Source organism: Rhinolophus hipposideros (assembly GCF_964194185.1).
Source record: "Rhinolophus hipposideros genome assembly, chromosome: 7".
NCBI classification, from domain to species: Eukaryota; Metazoa; Chordata; class Mammalia; order Chiroptera; family Rhinolophidae; genus Rhinolophus; species Rhinolophus hipposideros.
In genome coordinates, this window is record NC_138053.1 from 53839639 (window position 1) to 53866975 (window position 27337).

Consider the following 27337-nt stretch of genomic DNA (forward strand, 5'->3'; position numbering starts at 1 on the left):
AGAAGTATCAGTGAGTGTTATTTTATTTTGCATACTGTATTTTAAAATATTTCTTTTCTTGTTAGTTCAAATGGGGCTATGGTTTTTCTTTGATACGCTATTAACCTAAGTAAGATATTCAACCTTATAGAAAATATTCTTCAGGGTTATCTCTAGGTTATCATTTTATAATATCATTTTTTTAAAATTCCATTAGTGGGATATGAAATCGATTCAATAGGTTGTGACCAGAATCCTCTTTTAAAATAGTACAGAGTAGAAAATATCAGAATACATTCCACATGTTATTTCATACAACATTTAAATCCTATGTGTATGGGGGACACAGAGGGGATAGTTCACAGTGTGACAAGCATTTCTTACTGTGGAAAAACAAAAGCAGTTTTAAAGATACGTTTTGGAAAAGAACAAACACCTGCCTTCTATCACCTAATGTTTTGTTGTATAGTTTCGTGGGTTTTTTTAAATAAATGTCTCATTGCTTGTTTTCCCCTTGTAAATCTTCCCCTTGTAAATAGCTATCATCTTAGAATGGCTATTAAGTTTAAACAATATAATGGTTACATATTGTGCATACTATTTTACTTTCACCAAAGCATTGTTTTAAACCTTAAGACACTTAGGTCCCAGTCAGCCTCGTGCCTGTGTTAACCTCACTTTTTATTGTATGCCCTGAAATTTCTCCTTCATTCGAAGTTCCCAGTCTCTCAGCCTGCGATTCGCTTATTAATGAATTGGCTGCGTGTCACTTTGAGTTCATGATCACTTGTGTTACACACTCCCACCACAACACCCACCGAAGGGAGGGTTCCATGTCCATGCCAGGATCAAAAGGGGGCTTTCTGGGGATCTCAAGTCTTTCTGGGATCCTCATTCCTACATTTTTCAGAGGGGACAGAATGTACAGCAGATAAAGCTGGCCTGTGGGAGCAATTGGGGGTTTTCTCTTAGGACTCTTCTTCCTCTCCCATCTCTCCCCCTCCACCAGCTGTGACATTTTTACAGAGGGTTTTAATTACCTTTACTCAAGCTGGATAGTTTTTCGTATATTCTAAGAAGGCAAAATTCCAGCTGCTATTTAAACGTCCCAGCGATGTGACCATGATTGATGGGAAAGAATAATTTAGAATGCCCAGGAATGTTTGCATAAGCAGAACAGAAAGGCCATTTGTGTCTTCTCCTCCCCCTATTCCTAGAGTAGCATCTGCAAAGAACTTATTCACCTCTCGAGACCTGTGTCACAAACTGGACAAATCATAAAGATCCTGCCAGCATGCGCTAATAATACACAGTTAAATCTGTTTTTGCAGAACTATATAGAATTTTGCCTGGACTGGCAGCCTCTTGTCCCAAACAGATATGTGGAGAGCCCAAAATGCCCTATCAATTCAATTTCCATCCACCCAGCATCTTTAAAACCATAATTCACAAAATACACATCTCAAGATAATCTTTCATTATCTACGCATCGGGCATGACCCTTGGTACCAATACCTGTCATAAAGCGTTACAACCTCAAGTGGTTGCATATCCATGCAGAGCACAGTGATTGGCACGTAGTGATGGCTGCTTCCCCTCCTTTCCCTGCTTTCTGATCAATTAAATATCTGCCATACTCATTTACCTATGTGGATGTCCATTCATAGGTAAATAATTATATACACACTCACGTGTGTGTATTTGACATTAATATTGATTCATGATTTTACATGTGAAAATGAGGATATACCATATTTTGCAGTGTATCATGCGCTCCTGTGTATAATGTGCACCCATGTTTTTGGCCCAAACTTTCGAGGGGAAAAAAAATCTTTCATTTTAAGTTTTTAATTCAAATTTTGCTTACATTTAGGTCCTTGGTTTTTTTGTATTATAAAGGAGTTTCAGCATTTATTTTGTAACATATTATGGTACAAGGAATTTAATGTAACAAATAATTACAAAACACAAGAACAGATATAAGATATAAGAAATTTTATGTACTGGTAAAAAATTTATGATATTTACGCATCATAAAAGGCCAAAAATTCTTCGTCATTGCAAGTTTGTCCTAACTTCAGCAAATTATAGTATTTGAGGGTGTTGTGTTGCCTATGGATATCATTATTGATTTCTAGAGCTACACTTTTAACTCGTACACATAAATAAAAGAATTAAAAAAACATTTATATAGATACGGAATTAGTACTACTCATGTATAATGCACATCCTTATTTTTCCCTCACGAATTAGGGCAAAAGAGTGTCCATTAAACACGGCAAAATACGGTAATTAGAGGTCTAGAGCATGGGGAAAAAATAAGTTATTGCCTAAGGAAAGTGGAGAGCAGAATAAAATGAAATTAACAGAAATTGGCCTATTTCTGAAAGAAAATAGACAACAGGATAGATGGATAAGAAAGAGATGTAAAGATACAAACACACATATACATGAGCACACACACACACATAAATATATACCGTCAGATCATATGCAATAACAGTGTTTTCATATTTTTGTACATATAAGAAAATAGGTGCAAGGTAAGTAAGTTACAGAGTATAATAATCAAACACTCACAATCCCACCCAACTTGAAACATGAACATTGGCCATACAACTGAAACCCTTTTTTATTCCTTTCCATTCCCATTCCCTACTTTCCTCACTACATCTAACAACTATTTTGAATTTGGGATTTTTTCCCACTTCATTATCTTGGGTTCTTCTTTTTTTATAGCCTAAGCACACATATGTACTTGCCCTATAATAATAAATTATTTGATTTTGTTTAGTTTTGCATTTTATAAAAATGAAATCTAAAGTATTTTGTGCCTTACTTTTTCGTTCAACTTCATGTTTCTGTGCTGCATGTTATTATGTATGTTGATAGTTAGCTCATTTTCACACTGTATAGTATTCTATTGTGCAATTATTCTGTAATTTATCTATCTATTCCCCATTTCAGTTATTTGCTACACTAGAAATATTCATGTATATGTCTCCTAAAACACAGAAGTAAAACTGCTGGGTCATAAAGTACATATCAAGAGTTTCATAATTTTTCACTCCTATCAACTATAACAGGACTTTCCATTGTATGCATTTTCACCAAAATATGGTATTGCTGAACTATTTCATTTTTGCCTATCTGGTCAGTAAAATGGTGTCTCATTTTGTTTTTCCTCTATTATGTTTTTGTCTGTTTTCTTAATTGTCTTACTTTCAAGTCAGGAACCTAAAAGGGGGCAACATTTTCATGTAGCAATAAAAGTGGTAGGGAAAATAGAAAATAAAATACAATTTTCCAAATCCAGCAACCAAGGTTCTTTGATTTTCTACATTTATCCTCAAGAATATAGTACCTTACCTTCTTTTCTTTAGATGACTTTGTTCCTTTTCAAATCCCTGAAGACCAAAAGAAAGATTCAAATTGGAAGTATATGTACTAGACGGCGGTGTGAAGGACTGCTGAGCTTCAGTATTTGATGTCACTTCCTCGTTCTCACTTAGTGGGTACATGCCAGGGCTGATTTCAGTAGAGAGGACGTGCCTGCAGCTCTGAGGCCCCAAAGTAGAGCCCATGGACTCAGGGCAGGTGTTTGTAGTGATTCCCTCTATATTTATATAGTTAATATCCAAATCACCAACCTGGTAGTTAAAAGAAAAATATTTGCTGAGTAAAAGCAGGACAGATTGGTTTAGCTAAGAATAAAATTTTCCCAACTTGAAAACCTTCTACTTTATTTTTTTTCTTGTTTTGTTTTATGTAAGCAGAGAATTCTTTCATGATATGTTTTTGTTTACTTGGCTACTATCCCATAATTCACAGAAGAAGAGGAACAAGTGAGTGTTTTTACATTTTGTGAACCACTGACTCAAAATGAGGAGAAAAAAAGCTATACAGTACACAGCTTTATCTAAAAAGTAGTTTATAGGGATCTGGGGAACCGAGGTAGTGATGGTCACATAAATGTGAGTCTTCTCCAAAATGCTACCAAATAAAAATAAGAATGACACTACATAAGACGCATGGACTTAGCAGAACTAGAAGAGAGAAAATGCCCCAAACTTCAAATTACCTGCAAATAATAAAATCATCATCAAATCTCAGCAAGTAACCTGCTACAATCCTGCAATAAGTCTTTGCAGAGAGTAAGAACAGAGGAAAATTCTGCATGGCAGAGAGAAAAGGGAAGTAGTGGAGAGCCTAAGACTGATTTAAAAATCAATACAGGAAGAGAAAGTCCAGCCTACATGAGTGAAAAAGAGTCCCGGTTGATCAAAGTTCTTGCTCTAAGGAAGGGGCTTAGAAGTACAGGTTATCTGAGGTGGCCGTCATCTAAAGGGATCACTTATGGGAAAGAAGACAGTAAAAAGAAAGACAATGACATCATTTAACTGTAGGGTGGTGAAGAAGAAATGAAGCAAAAGGGGAAAATTTAGGGTCCTAAATTAATTATCATAACAATTTGCTAAGGCAAAAACCATCAAGGAATGCTCAAACTATGGGTATGCGTCAAATGAGTAACAGGATATTTATAATGACTCACACTGTCTCCCACATGACACTTAATTTTTTTAAAATAGTAATTTTACTGAAAATAAACCTGGTAAACCAAAGATAACAACACCAGTAATGGCACAGACTAATATTCTGTTCCTCCTGATATAATGCACTGAGAACACGTCACTTCTGTAATATTCCTGCCAACCATACATAACCTGAATCTAATTATGAGGAAATAGCAGGCAAACCCAAACAGAAGGACAGTCTAGGAAAAACAAGCAAAAACCTGATCTGTATTCTTCAAAATTACCCATGTCATAAAAGGCAAAGACTAAGGAACTGTTCCAGATTAAAGGAGACTAAAGAGACATGACAACTAAATGCAACACATGTAATTAAACGTTCTTTTGCTACGAAGAACTTTGAGACAATCAGAAAAAATTGAGTAAGTTCTGTACACTGCTAATAGTACTGTATCAATGACGATTTCCTGATTGCAATAACTCTATGTGCCTATGTAAGAGAATGTCCACGTTTTTATGAAAATACACATGGAAGATGGAGGGGTATTGGGGTACCATATTTTCAGTTTACTCTCAAATGGTTAGACTATTTATATACATATGTTAAGCTCTTCGTGCACATACACATATACAAAAACACATACTCAGAGAATAACAAAGTCAAATATTAACATTTGGGGAGTTTTGATAAAGAGTATGCAGCAATACTTTGTATTGAATTATGTAGCCTTGAAATGATGTCCAAATACAACGTGTCGTTTTTTTTCAAAGTTGTTTATATGACAGGGTAATTTTCAAAGTAGTTTTTATCATATAAATTTCCTCATCAGGTAGGTTGATAACCTTGAGAATTCATGGGAAACAGCATCACCAACAGGCTAGCAATCTTTAGGTTTCTGTGGCAGGTTGAAGGAGAGGAAGGAAATTAGATAAGATTCTTTCCAGACAGTACTACAAATTGTTTTAAATATGCAGAATTTGGACTCCTTATGCTTTTCTTCCTATTCAAATGGACAAAAGGACAGTTAAAAAAAGATATAATAAGTATACTAATACAGTAATCTCTGTGACTTGTATCCAGGTTTTTAGTTTTGTTTGTTTTCATAGCACACATTCAGCCATCCTCTGCTACATTTCAGTTTATCGATTAGCCTGTTTGAGTTCTCTTTAAATGTATGCTTCACATTATTAAAGCAATACTTCTCTCACTCAAAATATTCCCAAACAGAAATTATATCCTAACTTCATCTTCAGTTTTTCAAGTTTTGTATTTTTAATGTACGAGGTCTGACAATTAAGTTTATGAACTTGGTGCAACGCTATTGCTTACCTTTTTTGGTATTAGAGGGGTTATTCATTATGACTTTGTACCAACCAAACAAACAGTTAACTAAGTTTACTATTTGGAAGTGCTGAAAAGGCTGTGTGAAAAAGTTAGACGCCCTGAACTTTTCACCCACAATTCATGGCTCTTGAATCACGACAATGCACCAGCTCACACGGCACTGTCTGTGAGGGAGTTTTTAGCCAGTAAACAAATAACTGTATTGGAACACTCTCCCTATTCACCTGATCTGGTCCCCAATGACTTCTTTCTTTACCCCAAGATAAAGGAAATATTGAAAGGAAGACATGTTGATGACATTCAGGACATCAAGGGTAATACGACAACAGCTCTGATGGTCATTCCAGCAAGAATTCTAAAATTACTTTGAAGGGTGGACTAGGCACTGGCATCAGTGCATAGCTTCCCTAGGGGAGAATTTCAAAGGTGACTGTAGTGGTATTCAGCAATGAGGTATGTAGCACTTTTTCTAGGATGAGTTCGTGAACTTAATTGTCTACCTCATATCTTAGAATATATAAAGACATAGCTTTCCCCATCATAATATTGAGTCATATACAATCTTAGCTACTTAACGTAAATGAAAATGTTACTGTATTCACTGAGGCTCAGAACAAAAAGAAATAAGAACTCAAGAAGTATTTCATTTAAGTGGTAAGACAATGTGGTAACAGAAAAAAAGCATTAAAATCAGAATGTGGCTACAGCACACCAACTCCAATTACCCCATATCTTCAGAGAAGGTTCCCAGAACTCCCACTTTGTCCTAACTCTGTGCCTCATCGTAGATTTCATAACTAGGGCTCACGTTCAGCTGCTTTATACCAAAAACTATCCCAGTTATTTATAGCCTAATGCCCATTCTGATTTATTGGTTCCTCTGTCATTTTGAATATCATCCTAACCTATGCATTTATACTACGCATTTGATATAGCAATGTTTTATAACAAGAAGAAAAAGCAGAGATATTTGAATAAAGGGCTAAAATTGAGATCTACTAGACAGAAAAAGTTTACATCACAGAAAACATCTATAAGTAAAAGGGTACAATACATGCATACTAACAACAAAATAGGGTAAAATATCTTAGTTCTCAATGAGCATATTTATGGTGCATTTGTATGAGGATTAGGTTTTAAAGTCAGTGGATAATATGGAAATTGTGTGTTGTCAAAATTACCCTTGAAAATCCTTTAAATCACCCATAAATTAGGAGGTGTGGAAATCTTCAGATCTATAACAATACTTTAATTTTTATAAATGTTAAAATTTCAGTGTCACTGAGCTAGAGAAAAGAACATAAGTAGACGCACATTCAAACCATCCGCCTTTATGAGATTTAACTCACAAATCTCTATCAGGAAATGGGTGGGGAATTCTAAAGGGTTCCAACTTCCCGGTAACATGACACCACTCTGTTTTAATATTAAAAGCACTACAACCTTATTACATGTTAATAGGTGTGTTGTAAGGATTAAACTAGTAATTTATGTGACAGCATCATATGGGGCTGGCATTAAGCTCTAGCTCATCCAGCTCTTGCTGGATTTTTATACAAACACTGCTAAATTGGATGATATACACATTGTTTTTTGAAAGGCTGTAGAGAAGAAATTGGCCTCTCAATTGTCCTTTCCTATTTTGGCCCCACAGAAGAGCTCTCACACTCTTGTCATTGGGCAGTGTCATAAGACCCCTCCCTGATGGTGCATCTTGGTAAGGCTAAGGGGTGCTGTGTTCTGAAGGAAGGATCTCAGTTAAAGGCTCATGCTAAGACTCCATTGCAGCATCCCTGGGGCTGCACTTAGACTAAAATTTTCAGAGGAACACCACCGTGCTACCGTGTTTCCCCGAAAATAAGACCTAACCGGAAAATAAGCCCTACCATGATTTTTCAGGAGGACAGCCCCTGAACATAAGCCCTAATGCATCTTTTGGAGCAGGATTTATTTTCAGGGAAACATGGTAAATATATTTCTCATGTGCGTGGGTTTTGGAAAGAGGGCGGATCCACCTTGTTCCATGAGTCACGCCTTACCTGGTCTATCACCATACAGTTAGCATAGACTTCATCGCCACCGTTCAGCAGCTCAGAAAGCTGGCCTGCAGCATGGAACGTGGGAGGAGGCTTGGATTTTTTGAGGACATCAAAAGAGTGATCTAGAGGAGAATTGAAAACAGGACAAATAAAGTAGAAGGAATTTATTTTGCAGTCAAACTTGAACTTCTTAATCAAACCATAAGAAAAAAATCACGATTGAATTTTTTTTAGGATGGCATTTTGCTGTCTTCATCCATTAAGATCTATAAATATTTTCTACATCCAGACCTTCTCAGTTATTTAAAATCTTCATAAAGAATGAATCATTCTAGATCAGTATGTGCCCATTTCAAGCAGGGTTTTTCCAATCAGGCCAGATTTTTGTAAAATCAATTAGATCTTACAAAATCAGTTTCTAACAGATTAAACCAAAATTCACTTCACTGTATGAATCACTTGGAAGCCTTGGGGATTGTACTGTGATCCTCAGGTTCCATTGACGTCTTCAGGCTCCAGACCCTTAATAACGGACCGAAGATAGTACACAGTCTAGAAGTTCTGGCTCTGTACTGCCTGCTGAGCATGCATACTCTCATACAGAGTTTTGTTTTTATTTTAATTACAGAAGTGTTTTTGCTTGTTTCCACACTCTCAGCTTTGTTCCAACTAGATGAGGTTTCTCAAAGTTGAGTCCCAGAGAGCTGAGATGTTACTAAAGTTGAAGGCAATAAAGCATAGTGAAGCTTCATTTCCTGTGATTTTGGCTAAATTACTTAATCTCCAGGTACCTTTACAAGGTTTCTTCATCTGTAAAAGTGGATTTTTATTATGCTTTCCTCATTGTGACGTTACGAGGATTAAATGAGTTCAGACATGTAAAGCACTTAACACATGAGAAGTACTTAGTAAGTGCTCGATAAACATTATCACTATTATATTTTATTAGTAGTAGCAGCAGGAATTTTAACCATGTTCAATGTGAAGTACAATGTTATTAATACTAATCATAGGGAGGTATACTAAATTATCAACATCTGTAAATGACTTTAATAGGGTGGATTCAAAGTTATATCCACAGCAAATGTCATCCTCATGGACATTCTATTAAGTTTTCTTGAATGAATACAAAAGGGATATTGCCTCTATTTCATCAGAAATGGCACTTACCCAACACCTGTCTTATCTATGTCAGAGCATAAAACCCAGGAAAGTCCATGGTAGTGAATCAGAAAATTTTTTAAAATTAATAACTGTTAGGCTGATATACTAGGAATAAAAAAAATTCTGTTCTTTCATAGAAGGTCCCGGAGGACATTATAGAAGTTACAAAGATATATGAATTGTATTAGCTAAATGACCCTGGTTTCAGATTCTGTACTAAAATCTACCTCTTCTCCACAGAACACTTAACTGAGATTTTATTAAGGTTCTTGGGGAACCTCATACAATGTAAATCATTACCTTCTTATATCTATAATGTCTTCTTTTATCAATTTAATTAGCTAGCAATATAACACACAAAGCCCACAAATACTTCATAAGTGTAACTTTTATGATCAATTACTTTACATTTTCATTCTAATTGTACAAAATGAAAGCATGTTCCAAAGATTATAAATCAAGAATCTGACAAAACATTTTCATTGTGTTCTGAAAAAAATACTTGCTCATTTGTCATTTTACATGTTTGAAAAACAATCATAAATAACTCAACATGGTCTTCTCAAATGTAATTAATCCAGCTTAACTGCTCAGGTATCATAAATTCACAGACTGTAAAACAGCTGGCATGTCTACCATCACACTTGGAAGGCTGGTTGTGTCCTTTTTGACCACTTCCATTACTGCCAAAGTAAAACTTCATTGATAACTAGACTAAGAACAAACAAGATAGTAAACAAAACAATTACAAATAACTGCTGGATTTCATTTCAAACACATAGAACCAAATTCAGTATTACCCCAAATTGTCTGGTACCAGGGAATGCATTGCCCAGTTGCCTGACAGCCACGTTCTGAACTACTGAGAGAGTGAGCTTGGTGTTCAAAACTCTCGCCTTCAGGGATGAGCAGGACCAGGGACTACTTCTGTTTTCATGTGCACAGGCAAAAGTCATTTGGATGTAACTTTTCTTCCACAAACATTTTTATCTGGCCCTATGTGGCAGGGCAGAATCTCTAAGGAGCTCATATCTAAGCAGTAAAATAAACTCAAAGATGGAGGAGTTACTTTGATTACTTTGACCAAGTTGTGATCTAATTTGTTTCCTGCATGATTCATTTGATCAGTGTTTCATAAAATGATATAATTTATTTACAAAGACAGGTTCATAATCTTTTATCTGCAATTCTGACCTCCAGAAAGCGCTGAAAATCAAAACTCTCTTTCCTAAGTTTGATTCAAAAACACATGTGGTAGCGAAATCTAAGCTGAACCCACATGGCGCCATGTATAGTCTCTATTTACCCCCACTTAGTCTGAACATTCATACATCCTGCTAAAGGAACATTACAGTGCCTGATGGCGGCATTGCCCAGTGTTTCCTATAGGAGTCATGTTATGTATACTATAAGCACTATGCCAAAGAGATCTGAACAGTCTGAATTCCAAAACAAATCTGGTCCAAAGAGTTTCAAAGAAGAGATTGTGGAGCTCCACAAAAGTAACCATAGCAGATATTGGACCAATATTTCCCAAGAATTTGTCATTACCAAATTCACAAGTTTTCCCTATCTACATATCACCTGTATTATGTTCTCTAGTACTTGTCCTTAGATGAACTTGCCTTTTTTCTTAAAGTAAAACTAATTTTCAAAGAAATACTGATTCCCACTGTAAATGGAAAACGGAAAGCCAGGACTCCCTGTCAAAAGTAGAAGGGAATTACAGATACTAAAACAATAAAAAAACAAAGCAATGAAACTACATTCAGATAAAAAAGAGTTTCCTATCAAAGTTGAGCATCTACGATGCCTGCTTTTGTCATAAAGGCAGCTCTTGAAGGATTCAAGAGATGTTCAAGACGCAGTGATGCCAAGCTGACTTTCTCCTTGAATCAGCCGAAAGGTCAAAAGAAAAGTAAAAAGGAAGTACCTCCCTTCCTATGTAATTCGATGTCACCTAATGTTAGATTGTGATCCCATGTCCAAGATTGACAGTCCCCAGAAGAATTTACCCTACACTTTGGAAAACTTGCCTAGACTGTGTCATCATCCTGTCAATTAGGTAATGATTACACTAGACAGTAAGTTTTGTTGGGGGTGGGGAGGGCATGACTGTACAAAAGCAATATAATAATAGTAAGAGGGGAGAATCTGTCTCCTCTCTAGGTCTGTCACCTATAACCTGCCATGCAGACTTTCTGGGTTACTCATTGCAACTATTTATCATGGCCCCAAAGTCCTTTTCATTATAACTGTCTGGAACATCCACAGCCTCTGCTTGTCAAAGGACACTTAAAAATAATAGTATCTAGAAGTGAACATACACAGGCAAACCAGAAGATGGCACAGAATTACAAAACCTCCACTCCTTTGTTAACTTCAACAAGAGTCACTGCAAATGATGGGCTTCAGACCAGCAGAGTAAGATGTTTTTGTGGAAAAAAATAAGTCTTTATAAGTACTTTCAAGTAAACATCGGCTATCTATATTAAAGTGGATAATTGCTGTACTGTGTTTTAGCCCATTCAAGAAAAAAGGTTTCATTTAAAAAAAACACTGATCTCTTCAAGATTTTCAAAATATGATTTTATTGCTTCCATATGTAACCACTTTAATAATAAATTAGGTGAAATATTATTGCCAAATAAAAACGGCCTTTGGGTCCTTTTTCAATGAGCATATAGAAATAACATGTAATAAGAAAATCAGCTCTTTGTCTTAAATTAATGCTATTTTGTAAACAATTAACCTTACAGTTTTGTTGATAGCATTGATTTTTACTATTTGGTCAACCCATATTTCAGAGACAGTATGAAAGTAACCAAAACTCAACTCATCCAAACAGCTGCATATTTTAAATTAGTGAAGAGCAATGAATTGCAGTAGTTAAGAGCATGGGCCCTGAGCTGCCTGGAGTTAAGGCCCCACTCCACCATCTATTAGCTGTGTGACCTTGGGCAAATTACTTAACCTCTCTTTACTTCCATTTCCTATCTGTAAAATAAGAATGATAAAATGTCTATCTCATAGGATTGTCATAAAAATTAAATGATTTATATTTTACGTGATTAGAACATAATCTGACACAAAGTAAAATTATGTAACTGCTTAATATTATTGTGTTAAGTAAATAAAGTTGTATAGCTTTAATACTTTTGTGTGATTTTAATTCTTTTAAAAAAATAATTTCAGCCATGGTTATAACTTTACATGGTTAAAACCAACCCAAGGAAACTGGAATGCACAAAACATTCCACTTGCTACACAAAAAGCTTTAAAAGTGGTGTAACTCTTTATTTCCAACTTAGCTCATGTTAAGAAATTTCGAAAAGTCAGTCCTGAACATGGTAACTGAAAAACAAAGTCAAACTACCCAAAAGAGTCACCTGTGACAGCTCAATAGTGAGATCTCATGAAATAGGAGAGATTATACAGTAGGACCGACAAAGAATAAAGTCAGACCGGCAGAGACAGCGTTTCTCAAGAACAAAAGAAGGATTTCAAAAACTACCCTGTTCTAACCTGAGGAAGTGGACTTGGGCCAGGTTCTCACTGCAGAGCGCCTAGAGGATAAACAGTAACTCGGAGGGGATCCCCAGCTTGCCCCTCTCCCATTATTCCCTTCGCTTTGTAATGTGATCTGTGGAACTCTACAAGGACTCCCTGGAGCAGCTTCTTTCATCAGCACTTGCTTAGGTGACACAGGAGAGACAACTGAAAGTACGTATATTTTACTCACAGAATGAAGGGGAATTGGTACCAGTAAGCAGGAAGAGAGAAAGGCAGCTGCAATGCCTCCGTTTTCTCTGACATTTACAACTGCCCCAAATATGGCAAGAAATAGTTAACAGCACAGACCAGTCTAGGGCCTCTGCAACCTAATTTCTAAAGAAATCCAACTCTCCCTCAAGAAGCTAAGAGCCTTGTAGCTGAAGGAAAATGTGGCCTCCTTGCCTGGTTATGTAAGCACCCACACCCAGACATAAACAAACCCTGCTACGGCAGCCTTTTGCAAACCTGCTGCTGATCTGGTTGGGTCCACTCTGGGTGCCAAGCTCTTGCCTGTGAAACTCAAGAGATGGCCTCTCGGGCCAGATATCTCTTAACAATGGCTGGGGAGGCTGCTTCCATTCATTTATTTATTCATTCTTTCAGTTTTGTTTTCAACCCAGAGGTTTATGAACACAGCCGGCTTTAGTCTTACCCATCACAAAATGGATAAGATTTAGAGTACAGTTCCCAGCACTCCACTGACACAGTACCCGTCAGTCACCAATGACCTTCCTGTTACGAAATTTAGTGGCCAGCTCTCAGGTCTCACATTACGTGTCCCACAGCAGCATTTGACGCGGTGGATCGCTCTCTTTTTCCCCTTTGCCTCGAGGATACCATGCGCGGTCTTCCCGGCCTTTCCTTCTCAGTCTTCCTCACCTTCTGGGTGTTGGCAGGCTGCAGTGCTTAGGGCCAATCCTCAAACCTCTTTTTCTTTCTTTCTCCACTCATTCCCTGGCTCATCTAACAACATGGCATCACATACCAGCATATGGTGATGACTCTCAAATCTTCATTTCCAACCCAGACCTCTCCCCTGAATCATAACTATCTCCTTGATATCTCCATTGAGTTGTCCAGCAGCCATGTCAAGCATGATAGATGCAAAACAGAACTCCTACACCTACCTGCTCCTCCTAGTAAGTGGCAACTCTGCCTTTCCTTGGAGTTGCCTTGACTGTTCACTTTCACAACTGAATAGACCCAGAATCTGACCTTTTCTCATCACCGCCACTGCCACGCCAGAGCAAGGCATCACCACCTCCTGCCTAGACTATTTCAAGACTACTGGTCTCCTAACTGGTCTCCCTGCTTCCACCCTTCTGACTTCCATAGCCTATTCTCCAGAATGTAGATGAAGCAATTCTGTTACCAAGGGAATCAAATCATGTCATGCTTCTGCAAAATTCTCCAATGGCTTCCCATCTCATTCAGAGTAAAAGCCAAAGCCAAAGTTTACCACAACCTACAGTGCCTTACTCAAACAGTTCTGGGACCCATTTGGTGTGTGTGTGTATGTGTATGTGTGTGTGTGTGTGTTGGCGGGTGTGGGGGGGCCTCCCACACATCCAAGCAGTTCTTGGACCCCAGTTAGGTGTCCTACAATTCAACGCAATTCTGACACTAGCATTAGATACCACAGGTTAAAGGTTTGGTCCTACAAAACTTCCTCCTCCTGCCCCCAACTTCAGATGCCAACTGTGCATCTAAAGGTTGTCATCTGTGCTTCTAACTAGCTACAGACAGAAGTTCCCATGACCCCCTCCTTGGACTTCAAGATGCCAGTCACAAGTCCAGGTTGCTACCTGTACTTCTGACCAGCTGGCCATGAATCAGAGGTTCTCACAACCCCTTCCTTGGGTTTGATTAATTTGCTCACAGAAACATTTTACTTACTAGATTACCAGTTTATTATAAAAAGATATAAGTCAGAAACAGCCAGATGGAAGAGAGGCATAGGGCAAGGTACAGGGAAAGGGCGGAAGCTTCCATTCTCTGAGCACACCATTCTCCCAGTATCTCCATGTGTTCACCCACCAGAAACAGCCTGAATTCTATCCTTCTGGGTTTTATGGAGGCTTCGATACATAGGCATGATTGATTAAATCTTTTCCCACTGGTGACTGAACTCAATCTTCAACCCACATCCCTTCTCTGGGGGCTGGGAGGAAGGACTGAAAGTTCCAACCCTCTAAACACAAGGTTGGTTCTCCTGGCAATGAACCCCCATCCTTAGACCCCAAAGTTACCTTGTTAATGTAACAGAAGACACTTTTATCACTCTTATTACTTAAGACATTTCAAGGGTTTAGAAGGTCTGTGCCAGAAATGGGGACAAAAACCAAATACGTGTTTTTTATTACAAATCACAGCATCACACTAAACATAAGCTGTCCTCTTCTCCCCCACGCCCCCCAGCCTCTCTGAAGCTGCTGACTACTCTAGCCACACTGGTCTGGCAGTTCTATGCCTCAGACTATTTGCACTTGCTATTTATTCTCTCTCAGGATTACTCTTTCCCTGGATATCCAGATATCTTGCTTCCTCGCTTTCTTTAGTTCTCTATTCAAATGTTATCAAAGAGACTCTCCTTAAGCATTATATACATATAAAGTAGGAACCCCTGAAGCCCTGCTTTATTTTCCCCTATATCACATAGCATCACCCAGCATGTTTTATCTATTGTGTATTGTCTGTTTCCTTCCACTAGAACAGGGGTGTCCAAACTTTTTTCAATGTTTTTCACCAAGGGCCATATGCAGCAAAATACACAAACAGCCGGGCCACTCACTCAAGGTGAAGTACGTATTGCCTCACCCGGTTTATTTAAGTAAACTAAATATATTTTTTGGAATTTGCTGTGGGCCAATTAAAAATGGATTGCGGGCCGCAGTTTGGACACCCCTGCACTAGAATATAAGCTCCACAAGAACAGCAACTTTGAAAGCTTTGCTCACTGTATCCTCAATGCCTAGAACCATGTCAGGTACATAGTAAATATTCAACAAATATTCTCTGATGGAGTGAATTCTTTCTCATGAAGAAAAGGATCTCCTTGTACCAGGTACTACAAAGAGATTAACCTTTTCTGGTCTGGTACAGTTTCCTCAGATTCTGGAGGTTTTCTTGTGGGTTGCCCAGCTGTTCCCGCTCTACTCCAGGTTGTGATGGGAGTGTCAGTTTCTTATTTCTCTCATTCATTCACCCATTCATTTTCCTTTTCAGCATTTCCTAAGAGTCTACTGACTGCCAGGCACTCTGCTACCTGCTGGGTTCCACCCAGTGCCCTCACCTTCCCTCTATGACTCTTAAAAACACCCTCAAAGCACAGTCATTATGGACTTTTCCCCAGGAGGTCCCCTGACAAGTCCCTAAAGAGCCACTAGGCTGTCCTCCTCTAAGCTACTTCCTGCCTGTTACCTTTGTTGTTTTGTCCTGGGTCTTCCACACACTGCGGTGATAAGAGAGTTTCATTTTGCTCCTCCTGGTAGAACAAGTAACTTCCTGGTTGGGGTCTGAGCTAAAAGCAGATTCTCCCATTGTGCAGAATACCACAGATGTTAAGCGCTTCCATGCAACACCATGTGGCATGCCCTCTGCTAGCAGGAGCCCAAGAACATACCCTTTAGTCTCTTTAAAATATCAGGTAGGTTATTCCTTTACTAAAGGAATAATAGGATGATCAGGCAGATTTGCAAAGCAAAGGTACTGGGAAGAAGATAGTCAGGAAAAAAAATTAAAAGGGAGAGGAGAAGCAAAACATTACGTACTACAAGACTAAGCATCTATTGAACATCTGTTCTATTGGGTAATAAATACCATTACAGCTAACATGAATCCAGCACTTAGTATGCACCAGACACTGTGCCATTTATAAACATGAACTCATTTGATATTCAAATCAACCCTATGAAACTGTACTATTCTTATTATTTGCATTTTACAGATTAGGGAACTGTGATGCTATTTAAGTAACTTCCCAATGTCACACGCTAGTAAACGGTAACTTTAGGTAGGCACTCGGCAAGGTAGTTCAAAGTACTTTATTTTGCCTTATATAATGCACACTTTTTTTGCTCCAATTTGTGAGGGAAAAATTAAAATGTGCATATACATGTGCAGATACATAGTATCTATACAAATGTTTTTAATTCTTTTATTCATGCTTATGAGTTAACAGTGTAACTCTAAAGATTAATAACAATATCCGTATGCAAAACAAAACCATGGAATGGGATAATCGGTTTTGTTGAACTTACAACGAACTTGCAACTAGGAGGAGTCCTTGGCCTTCTATCATGCATAAATATCGTAAATTTGTTACTGGCATATAAAATTTCTTGTACCTTGTATCTGTTCTTGTGTTTTGTAATTATTTCTTACATAAAATTTCTTGTCCCATAATATGTTAAAAAATAAATGCTAAAATTCCTTTACAATACAAAAAACAAGTACCTAAATGTAAACAAATAAAAATCTGAATTAAAAAATTAAAACGAAAGATTTTTTTCCCCTGAAAGTTTGGGCCCAAAACGTGGGTATGCATTATACACAGGAGCACATTAGACATTGCAAAATACGGTACTTTACTTAATAATTGGAGTTCCTGAGTATCCTATTTTGAACCAAAGAATATGGTATTTGAATAATGTCTGGTATTTTTGCATTAGGAAGTTTCATTAATGTGTTACAGTATGACTTGTGCCTCGGTGTGTTTGTTCACTTCCTGGGCCTGTGTTATCCACCTCTGGAGATTTGCTGCCAGAATATGACAGTGAGAGAGTCTTGCTGAGAAAACATTCATGGAACAGTAAATATGTAATTTCATTTTATTTAATCACACAACATGCAAGGTAATCAAGAGAAAAGACTGGAAAGATAAACTAAGATGTTAACTGCTTTCTCTGGGTGATGGACTACAGGTGGTTTTCATTTTCAACTCTTTATGATGTATAATTTCTAGATTTTCAACAATAATCTTTTGCATCTAAAATAAGAGGAAAAAACAAGTTATGTGTTTAAAATTTCCTTCCTATGTAAAAGAACAGCTGTGGAATCTCATGCAAATAGATTTTCAGTGAATCAACCATATTGGATAATATATATGTAAATGTATCGTTAGCTGGAAGTGTTTCACCCAGGAGTACATATTAGGTTGGTGCAAAAGTAATTGCGGTTTTTGCAATTGTTTTTAACCCAGTAGGGTTGGCAAATGGGTAAAAACAATACTATTAGGTTGGTATTTTTGCATCAACCTAATAGTATTGTTTTTACCCATTTGCCAACCCTACTCTTCATAACCATGTGAGGTATTATCACGTTTGTTTTGTAGATAAGAAAGCTGAGGCCCAAGGAGAGTGATTAACCTGCCACATTATAAAGTGATAGAACCAAACTGCAAACACAGTGCTGATAAAGACGTCCCCTTTCACTGTAGCACACTATCTCCCCAATTCCCAAATCAAAAGAAACTTTACCGTATTCTGAAATTTACAGATAGTCCTTTCTACCAATGGTCTGAGTGTGCTCCAGAAGACAGAAAAAACCTACCCTGACAGGTGAGAATGAACCTTTTCAGGGGTAAACTGTCATTTATCTTCTTGCCTATTCTTCTCTAAAAGTCTCTTAGGATTTTCCTGATACTAGTCTTGGCCTGGAAAAAATCTCTTGGCTTCACTCTTCTGAGTTAGACTTGAGGTTACAGAGAGGATCCATCCAAATTCCAAAATTATCCTCAGCCCAGGAATTTCCTGTGGGTCGTATATAAGCTAAAGCTACTCTGAAGGTTTTAGCCTGCACCACCCCGTGTCTGGGAGAACCCAGGGAACCTTTGTCTACCAAACTAGAGAGTCTCTAACATTGATGCAGATGTTCACTTCACCCTTAGACCTTACCTCACCCTTCTGGGATCCTGTACAAGGAAAAGTGGGCCCTGGGATGAGATCAGGCCCCTTCACCAGTCCTGTCACCCAACAGTAACAATCGGGGACAGAAGTGAAGGGATTCCAGAGGTTCTGGGACAAGAGCTGTACCTGTTCAGCCCTCTTCCTGGGAATAGCAGTTTAAAACCTCTTCTAAATAACAAGTTACAACTTGGAACTCTAAAATCAGAGCCTAAAAGAGGTCTTGTTCTGCTGTTTTGAAAGTCCTAATTATCGAAATTATTGAAGAACACAAGCTTTTTCCCTTGTGCTGCCCTGGAGTCACAGAGGGAGGTGGGGAGAGAGGAGAAAGGCAGAAAGGAAGAAAACACAGTCCTCAGAAAGCAACAATAACAATTGTCTCCCAAATCTTTCCAGGTTCTCATTCCTAATTATAGGAGCACAAAGTAGCCTTCAAGAGTATATATGTTTATGTTTGAAAAAGAAGGCCTCTTAAATATGTAAATAACTTTTTTTCTGCCCTTGCTTCCCCCAAGCTATCAAGATGTTCAGTCATGTGTGGTATGTAGACTTCGGTGTGATTAGACTGAATCAGCAATTCCTTTCCTTCTGGACGCAATCCTCCATGGCCTAAAGCAAATTAATGTACAGAAAGGAAAAATGGGCAAACTGAGGGGAAGAAAGCTAACACAGCATACAAACACCAGGACAGAGTCCTGAAAGACCTCAAATAAAGTGGCAGGAGTTGGACCAGGCCACTTCAGGTGACTGTAGACAAAAAAACAACTTGATGAAGAAGATGGTCCTATATTACAAGGTGCTCCTCATTACAAGAAACCTTATGAAAATTCAAATCCCGCATAATCCTATGGAAAGGCCCTGACACATAAAAAGAATTTTGTCCACTTCAAAAGTCACGAGGATCTCCAATTATCCAGCATTTATCTCTAGAAATATGTGTTTTTAACTCCCTTTAATATCCTAAAAAAAAATTGAGTTCTACTATAGACAAGGAATTATATTAGCAAAATAGAGAATTCTCCACTGAAATGTAAATCCTTTCACTTGGGCTTTTTATTGAGATGTAATTCACATAACACATTAGTTTCCAGTGTATAATATAATGATTCAATATTTGTATATATTGCAAAATTACCAGAATAAGTCTTGTTAATATCCATTACCATATATGGTTAAAAATTTTTTCCTGTGATGAGAACTCTTAAGATCTAGTCTTTTAGCAACTTTCAAATAACTTTCACATAACTTCCACTTTAAAAAATTTTGTATTAAATTTATTGGGGTGATATCAGATAGTAAAGTTATGTAGGTTTCAAGTGTAAAAATCTGTAATACATCATCCATATATTGCACTGTGTGCTCACCACCCAGAGTCAGTTTTCCTTCCATCACTTTCACTTATTTTTTTGTGCCCTCACTAAGAACATTTTGAATGAATGAATGAATGAACGAATAATAAAAACCAAGCACTGCCGGGCATTCCTCCAAATGTTCTGTTTTTCTCCTGGTTTGGAAACTCTACTTGGTACCTAGATCTTGTTCCATCATCCTGCACAACTCTGGGCATCTCTGAGTAGGTTAGCATGAATGAGAGCTGGTTATGAGACTCATTATAATTCATAACTAGAGTTTTCCACTGTTCGGGACAATAGAGATCAAAGAGGTAAGACAAGTGGTTTCCTTGCCTGTGAGGGACAGTGTGAGACAGGCCAGAGGCTACTCTGAAGGTGGGTGGGTTTTTGTAGCTTCCATTTGGGGATCCGAAGGAGATCGCCGTGCAGGCTGCCGCATCCCTGCATGAGGACAACCACCGCTAAGCACTCTTGGTGGGAGAGCAAGGCCAGGCAGCAGGGCCAGGGCCAGCTTTCCTGGGCTGCTCCCTGTTTCCTAAGTGGTGAGAATGGGTCCCTAGGATCCCACAGGCCTCTGAGAGGAGCAGGAAGTGGCTGCGTCCAGTCCTTGTGGCCTGCCTCGGGGCCTACCATGGTGTGAAGGAAGGGACCCTGTAGCAGATGTTTTTAGGGAAGTACCTGAGCCAACGGCCAGGGGCAGAGATTCTAAGATTTCTATAGTATAAGATCCAGGGTGAGGCCAAGTCAGGTCCTGACTAACATGAGGGGAGGGATCCAGCTGTAGGACCTTGGTCACAGATGCAAGAAAACCGAGTAATAAACAACTTTGGCTCAAAAAAGAGCTCAGGCCAGCAGATCTGCTGGAGGACCCAGAGGGCATTCAAAGATGGGGCCATCTCCTCCCTACAACCAATTGCCCCCATCCTCACCAAGAAATGACATTCAATACCAGCTTGCCAAGGAAGAGGAGGAGGAGGAGGAAGTCTGAGAGACTGGATATTTTACTTAGAGACTGAGCAGTTACAGACAATGACTATTTTCATTATTGCAAAAGACCAAATTTTATGTATTAGACTAAAATATACCCTTTTCCCTTCCTGCTGCCTAGAAGGTAGGACTTCGTAAGGAAGATCAGATCTATTATAGACAAAATAAACCAAAAACAAAATAAGAAGCATCTGAATGTAGTGTGAGAAAATTTGTGCCACATACATTTTCAGACTTTACTGCCTGTTTTCTGTGATCCAAGCACTGAAAGAGCGAAAAGGGGTTAGGCAGCCTCCACCTTTAAGGAAGTCAATGTCTTAAGGTGAGAGACATTAAATAATAGCTGCAATACAGTAATGAAATGGCTATTACAAAATTATACATCAGCCAGAGTGGCACAAGGGATAAAATAACAAACTCTGAGGGAATTCAGGGAAGGCTTCCAGAACAAGGACCTTCAAGCTGCATCTCAAAGGACAAGTTGGAGATTTCTAGCTGGAAGTGAGAGAAGTGTTCACCTTCTAAATTTGCTAAAACAAAAATAAAAGGGGGAGGAAAAAGATTTACTGGAGGCATGTGAGGGCAACACACAAAACTTAAGGAATTTAACATCCAAGCCTTGAGATGGAGGCACCTGAGCAGCAACGGGGCCCCAGAGACTAAAACAAGGACCTGGAATCCAGCAAGACCCTGTCTTATAACTGCTTCTCTTTACATGATTGCAGTATTTCCTCTTACTAAAGACTGGTTTCTCCCAGCTAATGGCTTTCACTCTGACCCTTCCAGCACTGCCATACAAGAAGGAAGACATCTCCCTCCAAACTCCAGTTTGAAGAATCCCCAGGAAGGACTTTGCCCAAGTTTTGGTCATGTGCCCACCCTGGACCAAGAGCAATGGCCGGGCAGCAGGGGGCTGTTATTGGCCCACCTGCATGGGAGGCACAGTGCACTGCATCCAGGAAGGCAAGGTCATGTGAGAAGGTGGTAGCAGCGTTTGGACCCACGGCCAGAGCAGTGGAGGGGCTAACCTCGAAAGAATGTAAGTGTTGTTCAGCAAAGGGAAGGAGGACGCTAAGCAGACAAAACTAACCGTCCAGACCAATGCAGCATTTGGCACCACACTACATTTCCACATCCCCATGAATCAACAGTGCACAAGCCTCGGCTATTTTCCATGGCTTTGATACTCTGTATGTGTGATTCTCCCCATTTGCTTGGAGGGACCTTTGCTTGGAGAACACCGCCTGTTCACCACGGGCTATTGAAATGACACCCCTTTCAATGTGCCCTCAGCTTGAACCAGTATCTTCACCCTGAACTTCAACGGGAATTTGTCCTGACCTTTCCTATGGGGTTTATCACTTTCTGCCTTAATTAATACGCCTGAATAAACAACCATGGGTCCTTCCCCCAAACCAGAGTGACAGGGAGGAATCTCCTGAACATGAGGTCATAAATCAGAATAGCGTCTCCCTTCCACTCACAGGGATCCATGTAGAACTATAACTTACCTAAGAATTTGAACTAGCCCGAAATAAAAAAAAAAAAATTAAAAATCCGTTTCAAATATTTGGCAAAGTGTTTGTTTAACTAAAGGGAGCCATGAGGAGTACATAGCTATGTTGTTTGGCAATGGACTTATAATGGGCCTCCTTTCCTCTGCTGACAAAGGTAGGCCTCCAGGCAGAGAATGAAATTAAAACTGCTCTGCATGAGGTTAGCCACTATCTTCATTGTGAGCCAACAAAATCTTAGCAGGTTATGTCACCTTTAGGAAAATGATTCTCTTCCTTAATAAGTATTTCTGTAGTGACTTATTCCTCCTATGGTATTCAGGCAGCCTTTGGAAGGAATGGACTAAATACTCACAAGCAGATGGAAGCACATGAGTGTATGCAATGGAACTTCAGGAAAGGAAGGAAAGAAGGGTAGGAAAGAGGGAAAGAACAAATAAACTCATGAGATAAAAGTAACTCACCTTTAAAAATGACCATTAAACTTTCTGAAATGTCATCATATCTTTAATACTTACTATGTCAGGGATCATTTTTCAGACTATGTATCTGCCCTCCAAACACTCAATGAGTGCGCGAAAAAAGGCCAAAACAGTTTTGGTTTCAGGATTTTCATCTCCATTCCCAGCACACTCAAGCTCTCTATCTTTCTTTGTGTGGGACAAAGCTGTGAACTCTTCAGGGCACACTTCCCAGCCTTTTCTCAATTTGTCCTTCCTCTCCTTAGCCAGCTATCCAGTGCTCCAGTCATCTGTCCACGTTCTCCCACCCAAGTCAGTGATGGGTGTCAGTATTTGACACCAATATGCATGGGTGCATCAAGACATAGAAATAGCACTCCCGTTTTGCTCCGCTAGAGTTTCCACTGCCACCTCTATTCCTTGTCAAAGATTCACAAGAGAGGGAAAAGCTAAGATGGTGAGACACATTTTGAACATAAGGTAGCTACCCACTGAAGTTCTTCATCTCTTACCTCAACATAAAAGGTGGTGAAACATACTGGGAAGACCAAAACCTCTGAACCCAATGTCTGGGTTGTAGGCCTGAGTCTACCATTTATTAGCTTTGATCTTGGCCAACTCATTTCTTCTCTCTGAGCCTCAGAGCCCCCAAATCATAAAGACGACAACCACATCTGACATACAGGTCTTTTACAGGATAACATGTGAAAAACACTTTATATATAAATCACTCATTCATTCATTTTCTTCCTTCGTCTACCATGATTTACCATTCCCTGCATTTCCTGATACGGTCTTAGGAATAACATTAAAACTCTCTAGGCCTCACTTTCCTCACTTGTAAAACAGAGATAATATATATTTTACTCAGTTACTTTGAGAATCACACGTCGTATATGTGAAGTACCTATTACAGGTTAGCAAACAGTGATTATTATGAATAATAAAGTACTACATACATATTAGTTATTTTGACTGTCACTACAGAAAATCTGGCGCTAAGTTCTTCAAGGTGGCTAAGCTTTTTGATAGGAAATCCCTTGTTTGGCAACCATAGATTGGTTTTACACCAGCAAAAAGGAAAAAAATAAGAAGTACTCTTTCGTACTCTGTGTCATTAGAGAGGCATGTGATATGAGCTGGAGTAGGAGACAATGAAAGAAGATACACAGAGGATAAAAGGCACAAAGAACAGTTCAACATGACCTGGGTCCTGAATATTAAAGAATGCACTTTAAAGATTAAATGATAATTATGGGAAGGTTACTATATTACTATATTTTTAAATCTTTGATTACTATATTTTAAAATCTTTGATTAATAAACATTAAATTTCTTGGTTGAATCTCCTACCAAAAACAAAATCTCCAATGAAACAAAAATCCAGTCATTCCTGGAGTCCTTGAAGCAGAACGGTCATGGATTCTGGCCCACTCCAATCATTAACCACTAGGCTCCCAGTACAGGCTGTCCCAGGGTGGCCCATAAAATGGCAAAGGGCAACGTTTGAGAACCCTAGGAATATATTTGGGGCAGCTTGGTTTTAACTGCTTTCATCCTCCACTTACATCACATTCCCCTCTAGACGCTGGTCATTTCCAAAGACACTGCTTCTAAGTTATAGCCTTTTTTCTTTTGAAGACACGAGGATAAGAAAGTGCTAGATGCACTTTTTAGTTGATATATAAGTATGGGTGGGTTTCAGCTAATCTAGCTTTCCTTTTACTACCAACCCCTCTAAATTTTCACCTCTCTAAACAAGCCAGTTATGTATATGCATACATACGTGTGTCTATCAAAGAACAATGACAAGGACAGAGGGATATTAAAAGAAATATACTATAACAAGGATCAGGACAGAGAAAGAGTAATAGAGAATAAAAAAGAATATGTCTGACCAAATATAAGAGAGGTTTGTTAATAAGCCAGTAATGCCAAGCCCACAAAACCTCTTTCACGATTTCCCAGGTGACTGGGACCTACATTCTGATGCTGGTAATAATTAGAAGGAAGGAAAGAATGAGAAAGAAACTCTCCTTAGTTTTAAAGGCTGAAATAATTAGATCATCCTCTAAGAGACAAGAGACCATAGTTCTCCACAAACTAATCATTGGGCTGGAAGAAAAAGAAGAAACGGTTTCTTGGTTTTCCTCTGCCATATGAAGCTGGGTCCTGGGAGATGTGGGACTCACTCCTAATGATAAGATCCCTGTGAGGACAGTGTCTGTCTGATTCAGCGCTTTGTTTCACCCTTTGGGACGGTGACTGGCACTCTGGAAATGCTTGTGAACATTTGAACAATTCCCCATCACTTCTCCTCTTTGGGGCCCATCACCCTCATCTGTAAAACAAGGTGGTTAAACCAAGTCCCCTCCGAGATCTGTGGTTCCGGGACCCTGTCCAGCTAACATTACAGCGTGACCAAACCCACTCTTCACAACTAGGTCGTCACCATTTAATGAAGAAAGGAAGCATGAGACACTGATGATCCCCAACTCTGCTACCAACCTTATTTCCACTTATCTTTTGCTTATTAGCAGCAAATAGTTAATCATTTTCATATTCCGGGTACCTGCTTTCACTTGAACAGAGTTTAATTTACACATAGTTATGTTATGACTTTCTCCTGTAGCTCAAAGTGGCTAGGCTCCAACTTTGGATTTCAAAGGAAAGCATGATTAATGCATTCCCTCCAACTCCACTGGCCTCTCAAGGTTCTCCACTGGCTTTCTAATCATTAATCCAATGTCTCCCCAGGTTGTTAGGCTACCCAGGCCCCCAACAACATAGGCATGCAGTCAGCCAGCCAGGAAGTGTGAGTACAAAAATATATTAAGCAGATCACTGCCCCAAATGTAACTGGGTTAGAATTAGCACAAAAATGTAGCAGTCTAACAGAACTGGTACCTCCCCTCAAGAAATTCTCAATGTACCACAACTAATAATATTTATTTCAAAGTACCAGTGACTTAGTGTTATCTCCCCTCTCAGAAGTAATTGAAACATTTTTATAATTTGAATTATTTGGAAATTATTTCAAGCTTGCAGAAAGGCTGAAATAACAAGAATAGCATATTACCCTATACCCATATTTACTTATTAACATTTTACTCCATTTTGTATTTGTGTCCGAGCCTGCTTTTACCTGCCTACGCTTGTGTTCTCTCATCAGTATATTCTTTTTCCTCTGCACCATTTAATGGCAAGTTGTATATATCATGGCCTTTTACCCCCATGAAGAAGGAATTAAATTTTAAAAAAGAATAACAGGAAAATAGTATGTTATAGAAATTTTTCCAATCTCTCATGATAGAATCTTAAAGATGGCAGCTGAGTAGCATGGGAGATTTGTTCAGGCTGAGGCTTTCTGCCCCCCCAGATGTTCAATCTATCTTATTCTTGGGGCTGGCCTTGATCCCAGCCAAAGAGCAAACAAACACACACACACCCCTCTATTTTAGAAGGAGGAAAAAAATATCCTTGAAGAGAACCAGGTGTGTTGACAACTGCCGGCGTCCATTTTTCCCTGGGAAAAATACAGGGGGATGGAGTAGGTCATTCTGCTCTAGAGACTAAAGAATTCTGCTCCCCAAGGACAATGCCACAGAGATGCCACTTTCAAAAACATTTCTTCTGCCTGTAAGCTCATGAAGACGTTTCTTTCTGCTTAAATTAAACACAACCACATAAGCCACGGCCCAAGTCAAGAGATGGTAAGGATTAACTGACTACCTTTCTTGTTTTGGTAAACCTCAGAAAGCAACAATCACCACCTGCTGAGCCCAGAAAGGGTGGACAGGAGATACTCAGGGAACCCGTGCTGTACCCGAACACCAACTTGCCCCTTGGTTTCCAAGGCCCGCACTACAAGAGTGAGTTGCAGGTGAGGGAGAATAAGTGGTATAAACCCATTCCATTATCAGTCATGCAGCAGACAACTGGTCCTTCTAACTTTAGCAGTAAATGATTTTGCATACTTGGTAATTATTGTTAATAAATTTTTAATATATGACTGTACCCCCAGAGATACACAGGCTTTCTTGTTGAAATTGCTTTTGTAAAATCCTTTCCTTAGAGAAATCTATAAAATCAATAAAATAGTATAAAATAGAAAGAACAATTTTCTTAAGTACAAAATATTTTTTTAAAAAAAATTCACACACATTTGAAAACTAAAACACAAAAGAAGCAGAAACTGGGTATCAAATGCATGCGTAGTTCTCTGCATAGCCCACAAAAGCCAGACGCATTTAAATCAATAGGGCTCTTTATTGTCAAGATAACTCTGATTAAGTGAATCCAAAACATTTACCTTGTACTAAACTCCCTTCATTTTTAAAAAAAAAAGAGAATTGCACATGTACCATATAGCACAAAGGTAGGTTCAAAGTGAAAGGAAGTTAAGAACAAGTAGGTTTACCGCAGAAGTCCATATGTAAAGTATTTAGATAGTGAGAGTTTTATAAAGACATGTATAAACACGTACTTCATCAGAAAACAGTCTGG

At 38.7% G+C, this 27337-nt stretch overlaps 1 protein-coding gene across 4 annotated transcripts in view; it reads right to left on the minus strand.

Annotated features, from left to right (window-relative positions):
- ARHGEF28 (Rho guanine nucleotide exchange factor 28) overlaps positions 1 to 27337 on the minus strand; it is a 290776-nt gene that overhangs the window by 97354 nt on the left and 166085 nt on the right. For all 4 annotated transcript variants that reach the window (XM_081053984.1, XM_081053985.1, XM_081053983.1 and 1 more), the window contains 2 exons: positions 7896 to 8017; positions 3349 to 3629 (listed from right to left, as the gene is read on the minus strand). In XM_081053984.1, coding sequence (XP_080910110.1) covers positions 3349 to 3629; positions 7896 to 8017 — 403 coding nt within the window. The remainder of the gene's footprint in view (positions 1 to 3348; positions 3630 to 7895; positions 8018 to 27337) is intronic.